The sequence below is a fragment of the Tursiops truncatus genome, chromosome 7 (genome assembly GCF_011762595.2).
Source record: "Tursiops truncatus isolate mTurTru1 chromosome 7, mTurTru1.mat.Y, whole genome shotgun sequence".
Lineage (NCBI taxonomy): Eukaryota > Metazoa > Chordata > Mammalia > Artiodactyla > Delphinidae > Tursiops > Tursiops truncatus.
The window spans coordinates 34,326,062-34,339,109 of NC_047040.1; the positions used below are offsets into that span (position 1 = coordinate 34,326,062).

A 13,048-nucleotide genomic window follows, 5' to 3' on the forward strand; every position below is an offset into this window, starting at 1 on the left:
ATCCCACGTGCCGCAGAGCAGCTGGGCCCGTGAGCCATGGCCGCGGAGCCTGTGCGTCTGGAGCCTGTGCTCCGCAACGGGAGAGACCACAGCAGTAAGAGGCCCGTGTACCGCAAAAAAAAAAAAAAAAAAAAAATAGTGTACTGTTTTAAAAATGCTCAATTATATATCAGAAATGTAACATCAGGTTTCTGTCTTCTTTTAATTCCCTTGATACCGGTGTTCTCTCTTCTCTGTGGTTCTCGATTTTTCTTACCACACTGGATTTCTTTTATATATTAATTTCTCTTTTGTTCTTCTTTTCTCACTCCAGCATTTCTCCCTTGCTTCAGTAGCCCAAGAGAGAGTTTTATATTGCCCTCAACTTAAAAAAATTTCATAACACCCTTCTCCACAGATGTATACACAGATATAAATAAAAAGTATTTGGCTTAATTTGAAATTTAGGAGTAAAAATTAAAATTTTATTGCCTAACTTAAATCAGGCCCATTCATCTTAGCATAGATGTTCTCTGAGGCACAGTGGCCCAGATGTGGTGGTAACTATTTTGCCTACAGAGTAGTTAAATGATCTTTCTAGGGATTTTTAAACCATTTTCCTGCCAAAATTAGAGGTATGGCCATTGTTCACATGTAATTGGTACTCTCCTGTGACATATTAAACCCCCAAACTAGCCCTATAGGGAAGTTCTTTTGGGTTTGTGTCTTGGTGATGATAGTTGGGTTTTTTTCCTGTTGTTTCTTCCTCTTATGCTGTGCAACTACTCAGTCTCTCTCTGACTGCCTTCCTTCTAGGGCAGTCTTCTCTGTCTGTATTTTATGCCAGTTATGTATACTAATAGGAGTTTTAAAAGAAACAGGCTAAAGACAGTACAGAAAAGGAGTGATGCAGGAGGAGCATTTCACCTCTCTAATTGCTGGCGTCTGTAGGCAGTTTTTTTTTTTAAACATTATTAGATCTTTTTTTTTTTTTTAATAGGATCTCATATCTATTCTTTTGGTGGGGAGTGCTGCACTGGGTTTTCCTTGCTGCCTGCAGGCTTTCTCTAGTTGCGGCAAGAGGGGGCTACTCTTCGTTGGTGGTGCACGGACTTCTCATTACGGTGGCTTCTCTTGCTGTGGAGCACGGGCTCTAGGCATGTGGGCTTCAGTATTTGTGGTGCATGGGCTCAGTATTTGTGGCTCATGGGCTCTAGAGCGCAGGCTCAGTAGCTATGGCGCACCGGCTTAGTTGCTCCGCGGCATGTGGGATCTTCCCAGACCTGGGCTTGAACCCGTGTCCCCTGCATTGGCAGGTGGATTCCCAACCACTGCACCACCAGGGAAGTCTGTAGGCAGATTTTTATTGATACCTGTAGAAGATTGGCGGTGCCAGAGACTGTAGAAATAGATGCTGTTGACCTTTTCTGTGAAAGATAAAGTGCTTTTAAAAATCACAGGAATGTTTTTGTAGTCAGTAAAAACCACTTAAGTATGGACTTATGATTAATCACTTGGACTACTATTAATTATGTTAATATGTAGCTTATTTCAGGTCATTAATTTATTGCTGAATAATTGTAAGATTTTCTTTTAGTTAAGATTCATCCTGTGTTACAACAGTGTTTTTCCTTTTTTTTTTTTCCTATGAATTTATTTATTTTTGCTGCACGCAGGCTTTCTCTAGTTGTGGTGAGCGGGGGCTACTCTTCGTTGAGGTGTGCGGGTTTCACATTTCGGTGGCTTCTCCTGTTGCGGAGCATGGGCTCTAGGTGCACAGGCTTCAGTAGTTGTGGCTCACGGGCTTAATTGCTCCATGGCATGTGGGATCTTCCCTGACCAGGGCTCGAACCTGTGTCCCCTGCATTGGCAGGCAGATTCTTAACCACTGTGTCACCAGGGAAGCCCTGTGTTTCATATTTTAATAAGTGTGGATTTCTTGGCTAAAACCTTTCATTTTAATTTTTTATGTGGTGATTCTACCTTTAGCTTTCTGAGGAACCTCCATACTGTTTTCCGTGGTGGCTATACCAACTTACCTTCCTACCAACAGTGTAGGAGGGTTCCCTTTTCTCCACAACCTCTCCAGCATTTGTTATTTATAGACTTTTTAATGATGGCCATTCCGACCAGTGTGAGGTGGTATCTCATAGTTTTGATTTGAATTTCTCTAATAATTAATGATGTTGAGCATCTTTTCGTGTGCCTACTGGCCATCTGTATGTCTTCTTTGGAGAAATGTCTATTAAGGTCTTCTACACGTTTTTCGATTGGGTTGTTTTTGTTGTTGTTGAGTTATATGAGCTGTTTGTATATTTTGGAGATTAAGCCCTTGTCTGTCGCATCACTTGCAAATATTTTCTCCCATTCCAAAAATATGGAACACTTCACGAATTTGTGTGTCATCCGTGTGCAGGGGCCATGCTAATCTTCTCTGTATCATTACAATTTTAGTATATGTGCTGCCGAAGCGAGCAGTGATTTTAATCTTTTAAATTCAGTCATGTTTCAACTAAAAGATCTGATCACTTGTAATCTCCCTAGCCTGTATGTAAATTTATCATGAAATTTGTGCACCTACTTCATGTCTTTGTTGTCATGGTGTATTTGATTGATTGTAGTATTATATCTTTCAGTGTCTCTCAAAGGATAACTCAACTACCAAAGTGTACAAAATCTGCTAATAGGTTAGAAAAGAAATACTAGGGTAATAATATTTTTATATATTACTATTTCTAAACATTCTCCTCAATTGCCAGTGATATATTTGTTAAGAAAGTAATTATTATTTCTTTTAATATAGTCCTGTGATTATTTCATTATCTCTATTTTATTTTAACCATAGGAAATTGCTGATAAAGATGGGAACAATAAAGTTCTGTCTTTTACTATCCCTTCCTTATCCAAGCCTTCAATATACCATGAGGTAAGTAAGACTGGAAAGGTAGAATTTTTAAAAATTATGTTGAGTAAAAGTCAATTTCTTACTAGAGATAAATATTCCTAACACATCTTTACTGATTTGTTTCTTAATGGAGATGTTTGTTATTAGTGATATAAAGCTGAGCTGTTGTCAAGGGAGAGAGAATGTAATTAATGGAAAATTTTCCTCTAGTTCTGGTTTATTTCTTTTTCATTCTTTTACCAGTATCATTTTTGGCCTTTTTTTTTTCAAAAATATTTTCAAAAATCTTCTTTTAATTTTTTTGTCTTCCATATTAATTAGAAATCATCTATGTTAGATTGATTTATTTTCATTATTTTTTAGGAAAATAATTACACTTCTGATTTTTGCTTATATTTGTTTGGTTGAAGATTGTGACAACACTGATAATTATATAGGTAGATGCCTCCTGTTGAGCTGAACTCCTTCTGCCTGCTCTCTTTAAGGACATAGGCTTTGAAGCAAGCTTCTTGTCTGTAGTGGCCTTCAGTGCATAAACTTGAGGAAAGCGCTTAAAGAAACTTTACCAGTAGTGTAAAAATTGAAATCCATTTTCTTACCAACAAACAGTATCCAGTTGCCTCATAGCTCTGTGCAACTATTTATTTTCTTAATTAATTCTCCTGGGGCTTTGTTTTGTGTTGAAAATAGAATGCCTCCTATTTAACCAGGGCTGATTTTAGCATAGAACATTTCTGAGTAATAGATTTTAACTGTGTTCCATGTATCAAGTTACAAAATAAAATGGAGGGTAGTGAAAAGTTTACAAATGGATGGTTCTTCTAACTTTAGAAACATGAAATCAATTATGTCACTATTAAAGAGACATTTGATCATAGTATTCTTGTTTGTGTTCCATAATTATAACTCTCTGCACCTTGCTTTCTTCAGTGTGGAATGAGATTAATGAGAGCACCAACCTTCCTGAAGTTAGAAAGACCTCCAGGTTTGAATGCATAGTCCCCAAGAGTGCTCTGAGTTCTGGAAACAAACAAATTAAAGTTGATTCATTTGTAGCCTTTATTCTTTTCAGCGACTTTTCTTATTCTGTCCTAAATATAGATTCGGTCCATAATATTTCAAAAAACAAAGCACTGCATTTTTAGTTTTATATATTGTATAAATACTTTTTAAAAGGAGCTGTAGAATGTATATAATAGAAAAATGGAAGAGGTTTTGAAATGGAAGAAATGGTCTGAAACTGTCTTTTGTTGAGACAGGATTAAATATCCTCACATGATATAGATTTTTACTTCATTTTAGAGACACAGTCTCATACTTTACCTTGTTTTTGTAGCCCTCAACAATTGGATCCATGGCTTTGACAGAAGGGGCATTGTGTCAGCATGATCTCATCAGGGTTGTTTACAGTGATCTGCATCCACAGAGGGAAACATTCACTGCACAAAACCGGTAATGGTCAAAACTGTAGACAGTAGGGCTTCCCTGGTGGCGCAGTGGTTGAGAGTCCGCCTGCCGATGCAGGGGACACGGATTAGTGCCCCGGTCCGGGAAGATCCCACATGCCGCAGAGCAGCTGGGCCCGTGAGCCATGGCCGCTGAGCCTGCGCATCTGGAGCCTGTGCTCTGCAACAGGAGAGGCCACAACAGTGAGGGGCCCGCGTACCGCAAAAAAAAAAACAAAACAAAAAAAAAACTGCAGACAGTAAAAATTGTTAATTTATGCTTAATAGTTATCTACAATTACTTTGGTTCAGGTTTGGTGTGATAAAAGACAAAAGTTAAATATGTCATACTAGTGAAATACATCATAGCAGTGAAATACTCATCCATAAACGTAGCAGCTCTTTGTTGATCAATAGAGAGTTGTTCACAGGGGCCCATCTAGGTGATAGATAGAATCTGGCAGATTGTCAGGTGGTGCCAAAGTTGGCCCTAGGGAAAAAGAGGTTTCCTGCCTCCCTGCTTATGAGTACTATAAGTACTTCTTTCCATTCCCTTGGTAGCATGTTTCTGCACAAACCATTTGCACCTTATTATGGAACTCTTCTGGCACTTATAATGGAACTCTTCTGGCACTTATTATGGAACTTTTCTGGTGTTTTTCTGACATTACCCAAGATATTATGGGTATTTCACATTTCAGGATTATTTTATGTTTCAGTCATGGGGGCAGTCTCACTTCATACCCATTGGTAAGCAGGTTGTCTCTCAAATGGAGATTTTCTGGTCCCAAATCCCAGAAGTTGTTGCTAGGTGGCACTTACTGGCTTCTACCATAAGCTCAAGTCTGTATTCCACACAGGGCTGTTGTTCAGCAAATTAATGACCTTGTAGGCTTGGACAATCTTATTGATCCCAGTTTAGCATGTTCTATTAATATTAGAGGAAGGATGGATGGATTTACATGGCTTCTGTTTTACAATACTAGATAGGGGAAGTGTTCCTCAGACACAGACACAGTATCTGTTCCCATAATGCATTCAGGTAAACGAGACACAGTCACTTCACATAAAGTTCACCCAAACTTTCACCTTAATCCTATCAATCATCGCAGTCTTATAGCCTTTCAATCTAGCCATTACCAACAAAGAGAGCCTGTGTCACCAGCCTCCACTCTAAACAACTTATCAGGTATGACATAGGTTACTTCCCAGAAGCTGAGGGCAAAGGCTAAAACTTTCTTTGGGCAAGGCCAAATTTTTTACCATACATTGCCCTGCATGGTTATTGTGAGCAGTAAATGAGACGATGCTTAAAACATGCTTAGCACAGTGCCTGGAACATAATATATGTTAGTGATACTGTTATTATTATTCTTTTTTACAAAATGTTTGTTTATTTATTTATTTGGCTGTACTGGGTCTTAGTTGCGGCCTGCGGGATCTTTGGGATCTTCGTCGTGGCATGTGGGGATCTTTAGTTGCGGCATGTGAACTCTTAGTTGTGGCATGTGGGATTAGTTTCCTGACTAGGGATCAAACCCAGGCCCCCTGCATTAGGAGTGCAGAGTCTTAGCCACTGTACCACCGAGGAAGTCCCGATACTATTATTTGTTATATAATATTTTATGTTCATAGTAAAATAGTACTCTTATCTTATTGGTTATAATATTAGAGTTATGGAAGGACTATAGGATCAAGCAGATTTCTAAATTATTGACCTTTGATCAAGTGCTTCAGTCTGGAATTCCAGTTCTTCTTAAGGGTCTTTCCAATATTACACATATGATAGAAAACACAGTGGCTTCCCTTGTTTCCTAACATATTGGAATTCAGCTTTAGTGATTGTTCTTTATTAGCCAGCAGGGTGCTGTATAACACCTGGAGAAGGCCTTATCCCAACTTAAAGTAACAACTTAATTTTTTTCTATACAGTTATATTGGGGTACTCAAATCATTTAATAATAGAAAATGTATATTAGAATAGTGGTTCATAAGTACTGTTTGCAGACTAGTTTGCATAAATCATCTGGTTACCTGATTCCTTTTTTGTTTTCTCATTTTAATTTTTTTAAGTATAACAATATATACTTGTGGTACATTTAAAATAGAACAGAGTATAAAGTAAAAATAGGCAAGAGTACAAAGAGAAAAGTATATGTCCTCTTCCCTCTAACCACCCATTTCTACTCTCAGTAGTTAAATTATTAGCAGTTTTTTATGTGTCCTTCCAGAAAATTTTCATGCATGCAAAAGCATATATTCAGCCTTAAACATACACACTGGATTCATTTCTACATGTTGTACAACTTGCTTTTTTTTTTTTTTTTGGCCATGCCACGTGGCATGCGAGATTTTAGTTTCCCCCACCAGGGATTGAGCCCGCACCCCCTGCAGTGGAAGCGTGGAGTCTTAACCACTGGGCCACCAGGGAAGTGCCCATACTATCAGTTTTTAACCACTCTCATTCTGACTAAAATTTAGATTTTTTCCAGTTTTTTTAAACACTCTAAAAGGAACACAATATTTTTTGTATAAATATTTGCATGGGAGCACCAAAGTATCTGTAAAATAAATTCCTAACAGTGAAATTGCTGTGCTAAAGAATGTCTGCTTTTTCAGTTTGAGTTAGTATTGCCAAATTACCCTCCCCAAAACCAAGGACTAATTGAATCTCCTACAAGTAGTTTGGGAGTGCCTCTTTCCTCATACTAACCCCCAGTACTGGATATTTTCAAATTTTTTAATCTTTGCCAATCTGAACATTAAAAATTGATGTCACATTATTTTACTTAGCATTCCTTTAATTATGACTAGGCTTGAATGCTTTTAATATGTTAATTCATTAAGTATTTTTTCTTGACCTGTGAACTGCATATTCATGTGCTATGTCCATATTTCTTTTTTTTTTTCATATTTTTTATTGAACTGTGTGTTTTTTTTTCTAGTGATTGGCAAGGATTTTATTTGTTTATTTATTTATTTTGTTTGTTTGTTTGCACCAAGAGGCTTGCGGGATCTTAGTTCCCCAGCCAGGGATTGAACCCGTGCCCTCTGTAGTGGAAGCACGGAATCTTAACCACTGGACCGCCAGGGAATTCCCCGAGAGTTTTTTAAATATTGAGGAAACTGCACTGTGTTTTATACTTGTACATTTTAAGTTAATTACTGACTTTTAAATTTATTTTAAATTAAGATATAATTCACATACCATAAAATTCACCCCTTTACAGTATACAATTCAGTGATATTTAGTGTATTCACAAGCTTGTGCATCCACCACCACTAGCTAATTCCAGGATGTTTTCATCACACTAAAAAGAACTCCCCTTTCCTTTCTCCCCAGCCCCTGGCCACCATGTATCTCACTTTCTATCTCTATGGTTTTGTATATTTTAGACATTTCATATAAGTGGAATTATACAGTATGTGGCCTTTTGTGGTGTCTGGTTTCTTAACATGTTTTCAAGTTTCGTTTATGTGGTAGTGTGTAGTTCCTTTGTATGACTGAATAATATTCCATTATGACAATATACATTTTGTTTATCCATCCATCCATCAATTGATGGATATTTGGGTTATTTCCAGTTTTGGAATATTTATGAATAATACTGCTGTCAACATTTGTTTGTTTACAAGTTTTTGTGTAAACATTTTCAGTTCTTTTGAGCATATACCTAGTAGAATTGCTGGGTTATATGGTATTTATTTCATTTTATTTTACTTTATTTTATTTTTATTTTATTTTTATTTTTTGGCTCCACCACATGGCATGAGGAACTTCCCTCACCAGGGATCGAACCCTTGCCCGCTTCAGTGGAAGTGCGGTGTCTTAACCACTGGACCACCAGGGAAGTCCCTATATGGTATTTAACTTAATACTTAACTTTCTGAGGAACTGTCATATTGTTTTCCAGAGTGGTATACCATTTTGCATTCTCACCAGCAGTGTATGATAGTTCCAGTTTCTCAGCATCCTCACCAATACTTATTTTCCATCTTTTTGATTATATCCATCCTAGTGGGTATGACAATTGGTATCTCATTATTGTGCTATTGTTTTGTCTCTGCTGTATATTTTACTTTTTTGTATAGCTGACTGTATCAGTAATACGCATACACACACACCCTTTTTTTTTTCAGTTAAATATGCATTAATCCTACAGAGCTTATTAAGAAGAACTGCAATCTCCAGCTCCCTCTCCCTTCCACTTCTCCCTTCCCAGATGTAACAACTTTTAACCAGTGGTTTTCAGCCAGGGCACTTCTGCCCCCCAGGGAACATTTGGCAATGTCTGGAGACTTGTTTGGTTGTCACAACTGAGTGGGAGGGAGGACTGCTACAGGCATCTCAAGTGTAAAGGTCAGGGATGCTGCTCAACATCCTGCCATGCCTGGGCCAGCCCCCCACAGCAAAGACTTATCTAGCCCCAAATGCCAATAGTGCTGAGGTTGAGAAATCTTGCTTTTAATATTTACCTCCACTTCTTTGAGTAATTTACTGCTTTTTAATGTTTCACTTTGGGGCATTATCTAATAACTTATCTCTAGGAAAGATAAAAATTTAGGTTGTTACCTCTCTCATTGTCCTATCTTATGTTGTAATTATGGGGAACTCATTATTTAGATTTCTCATCATTATGAATGATCATTGTTCATCAGAGCTATTCAGGCTGGGCTTTGTGATTAGTTTATTACTTTTCCTTTCCTGCATATCTTTTTGTTTTCCTTGAAGTTCATCGTTGGCCTTTTGTTTTCTTTGTTTACTATGTGGTTTGTAATTCAACCCTGCAAATTTTCTATCAGTTTTCTACATAGCCTTCCAAGACTTCATTTACACCAGTTATTTTCTCAGTTTTATCTCAGAACCTTTTGACTTACTCCAATCTGGACTGTGTTGCCCTCTTTGCCTGGTGTACACATTATCTTGGGATCTCCCCTCACTCTTATCCTGGGAATTCTCTTTGTCTTTTTCCTCTGTGGATGGATCCACTGTTTCCTGCACCCTATATCCTCATTCTTTGTTCTTAGTATTCTGAAATTCCATGGTGGTATTTCTTGGTGTGGGTTTATTTTCTCCTTTGTGCTGAGCACTATGTGGACCTTTTCTATTTAGAAACTCATGTCCTTCAGACTGGGAATTTTCTTGAATTATTTTTGTTAATTAGTTTAGGCTCCCCATTTTATCTGGTCTTTTACTATTTGTCTTTTATCTATCTTGTCTTTTATTATCTTTCTTCTGGAGCTTTTATTATTTGAATGTGGGAACTCCTATTGTGGTCCTCTTTCCTCTTCCATTCACCATATCTTTTTCCTTTTGCTTCACTTTCTGTGGTATTTCCTCAACTTCATCCACCAATCCTTTTCTTGAATTTTTAATTTCTGTCATCATATTTTGTATATCTAAAAGGTGTTCTTGTTTTCTGAATGGTCTTTTAAAATAGATCCTTTTTGGTGTTTTTGTTTTTTTTATTTTTTGAAACAACATCTCATCTTTTAGAATATTAATGATAATTAGCTTTATTTTTTCCTGCTCTGTGTTCTCTGTGTCCTCCAAATTGTGCCCCCACCACCCCCCATTTCTTTATTTTGATCTCATTTTCATGTTAGTGAAGTTCCTCAGGTGTCTGGTAATCCTTTTTTCCCGCTTATGTTTAAAAGTAGGGGAATAAAAAAAATGAGAAGCTATGACCATGTTGGTAGGGCTAATTGACAGTGAACTTCACAAGTTCTCACTGGGCCATCCAGCTGGGGAACTTCCCAAGTCCATATCGTTAAGTCTTTCCTCTTAGGTTGGTCAAATTCCCCAAAGAAAACTCTTCTAGTCTCTTAACCAGAGGGCTTGCTGCTAGCATTCTGTGACCACATGGGGAAGGAGAACTTGAGGTCTCAATATCCAATAAGACCTATTTCACTTAAGTTTTCTATTTTCAGTGTCTTCCCTTCCTCCCCCACCCCCCGCCCTGACCCCAAATCATAATTGTGCCTGGTGGTTCCCAGGTAGAAATTTCTCTTTTATCCTTTCAGAAAATAAATCTTCAATTTCAGAAAATAAATCTTCAATAAACCTAGCAGCATAGAGAAGGAGAAAGGATCTGAAGATGTGCCTGCTTCCACGTCAGACTTTCAACTCACTTTTTACCTTTTCATTTTGAAATAATTTCTGGCTTTTTTGTTTCAAAAATAGTACAGTGAGTTTCCATATACTCTTCACCACCTATGGGAAGCTTTTTAGACAAACAACGTTCCTGGGTCCTGCCCTCAGAGATTCTAATTGGGTCAGTCTGGGTTGAGACACAGGAATATATTATTCCAAAATGTCCTTAAATAACTATAATGTGCATCCAGGCTTAGGAGCCACTTTCTTAAAGATTAGGAAAGCATTCATTTATTCATTCAATAAAAATTAATTGAGCAGTAATAATGTATTAAACACTATGCTGGACACTAGAGTTAGAGATGAATAAATCAGGGTCTGTGTCCTAAAGTTGCTTATTACTAAATAGATAAAACAGAGGTAAAGACAGAGTTGATTTAGTGGGATAAATGCTGTATTAGAGCTACACAGATAAAGGGAACAGTGTTTGTTTGTTTTAGTTAGAAGAATTAAGAATGGCTTTATGTCTGAGATTAAAGTTTGGGCCAGGATTTGAAACCTTAGCAGGAGTTTCCCAAGTGAAAAGTGTGTTCTAATAAGAAAGGGTAGCATCCATAAAAGCAAGGAATTATGAAAGGTTATGGCATATTCATGGAATGGTATAAGACTGATGTAGTGTGGTGTATGTGGTAGACAGTAGAGGGAAGTAAGGGTGGAGAGGTAGGTTGAGGGTGGATTTTAAAGGACTTTGTATGCCATGATGAGTTTGGGCTTTATCATGCAGTCAATAGGAATAGTGGATTAATGTAGCATAGAGGAGTCATCTGTTCAAGCATGATGGGGGTTTTCCTGAGGAAGAAAATATAGATAGCAGCAAGAGCTGTGACCTTTAATAAGGCAAATGGAAATAGGGAAATTATTGAGGAGGATATTACAGTAATCTGATTGAGAAATTATGAAGGTCAATATTAAGGCATTGTTGTTATAACCATCAAACGAAGAAATCATTTACTACAGTCTCTAAGTAGAAATAATCGTAATCCTTTTTCCTTGTTTTTGTTTTTTCTAGGTTTGAAGTCCTGAGTTTTCTCATGTTATGTTATAATTCTGCTATTGTGTATATGCCTGCTTCATCTTACCAGTCTCTTTGCCGAATGGGCTCCAGGTAAGAAGAATAATTATCATTAACCTTCACACATACTTATTGAGCACATTCTCTCTGGTAGGCACTGTTCTAACTTCTGGTGATATAGCAGTAAACAAAACTCAGGGAACTTACATTCCTATAGGAATCCTATCATCCCTCATGCATCATGATTTCTTGAAAATATTTCAGTTACTAAAGAAGCATTTTCTAGCTCAACATTGAGCTAAGCCAAGATGTTTTAGGTTTAGGGTGGTTTAGTGATATACCTAGTCACTGCCTGGATGCCAATTTTTATAAATCACTTTGAGTGATTTGAATAAATAGTTCTCTATGTAGAGAAAGTTGTAAGAAACATGAACTTTTTCCTTTATATATCTCACAAATAACTGTCTGCTTTGGATAAGATTAGCAGTGACATTAATTATGTGTATGTCTCATTTGTATTTGTATATTCTAATCTTTACTAAATCAGAATTTCTAATAATTTGGACAAACCCGAGCTGAAATTTGAAATTTCCACTGTTGAAAAAAAAATTAATATAAATGAGTTTGGAGACAGAGGAGCAGAATTTTAATTATAGAAGGAACACTCAGTTTATCCTGCCCAGTTGATTTTCATTTGAGGAAACTAAGCCCCCACAAAAGTTAAATGCTATTTTAGTTTTTCTATTGCCTCATAACAAATTACACCAGAATTTAGTAGCTTAAAATAGTATGCATTTATTATTTCAGTTTCTTGGGGTTAGGAGTCTAGGTATCATTTAGGTGGACCCTCTGCTTAGGGTATTACAAGCTGCAGTTAAGATGTTGGCTGGAGTTGCAGTCTTACCTGCGGTTCATTTGAGGAATTATACACTTCTCTTGGCAAAATTCAGTTCCTATAGTTGTAGGACGGGCTTCATTTTCTTGTTGACTGTCTGCTGAAGGCCAGTGGTCAGTTCTTCTTACATAATATAATCACATAATGTGTACATGTATGCATGAGAATCCTATCACTTTTGCCTTGTTACAAGCAAATCACAGGTTCCACCCACACTCAAGAGGAGAGGATGACACAAGGGTGTGAACACCAGGAAGGAGGGATCATAGGGATCAGGGCCCCTGACCCCACCCTCCAAAGAGTCTGCCCACTGCAAATGCTTTGCACAAGTTCATGCTGTTGTATTATTGGGAAGAGACCAAAACTCAGTTTTGCTAAATGGAGGAAGGCCGATCTAAATTAGCTGTGAGATTGATTTATAGATTATCTTAAAGTTCACTTGCCTGTAATAACATGATTAATGACTAACAAAATTCTTGTCTCGGGCTTCCCTGGTGACGCAGTGGTTGAGAGTCCGCCTGCCAATGCAGGGGACACGGGTTCGTGCCCCGGTCCGGGAAGATCCCACATGCCGCGGAGCGGCTAGGTCCGTGAGCCATGGCCGCTGAGCCTGCGCGTCCGGAGCCTGTGCTCTGCAACGGGAGAGGCCACAACAGTG

The 13,048-nt window shown here is 37.7% G+C and overlaps 1 protein-coding gene and 1 non-coding gene across 8 annotated transcripts in view; one reads left to right on the forward strand and one right to left on the reverse strand.

The window, feature by feature from the left end:
• The window catches only part of HYCC2 (hyccin PI4KA lipid kinase complex subunit 2), a 73,361-nt gene that overhangs the window by 34,194 nt on the left and 26,119 nt on the right, over window positions 1–13,048 (forward strand). For all 7 annotated transcript variants that reach the window (XM_019939163.3, XM_073807413.1, XM_073807411.1 and 4 more), the window contains 3 exons: window positions 2,825–2,905; window positions 4,221–4,336; window positions 11,493–11,588. In XM_019939163.3, coding sequence (XP_019794722.1) covers window positions 2,825–2,905; window positions 4,221–4,336; window positions 11,493–11,588 — 293 coding nt within the window. The remainder of the gene's footprint in view (window positions 1–2,824; window positions 2,906–4,220; window positions 4,337–11,492; window positions 11,589–13,048) is intronic.
• On the reverse strand, window positions 2,351–2,457 carry LOC117313097 (U6 spliceosomal RNA). Its single transcript, XR_004527560.1, has one exon. It is a non-coding gene; the product is annotated as a U6 spliceosomal RNA (small nuclear RNA).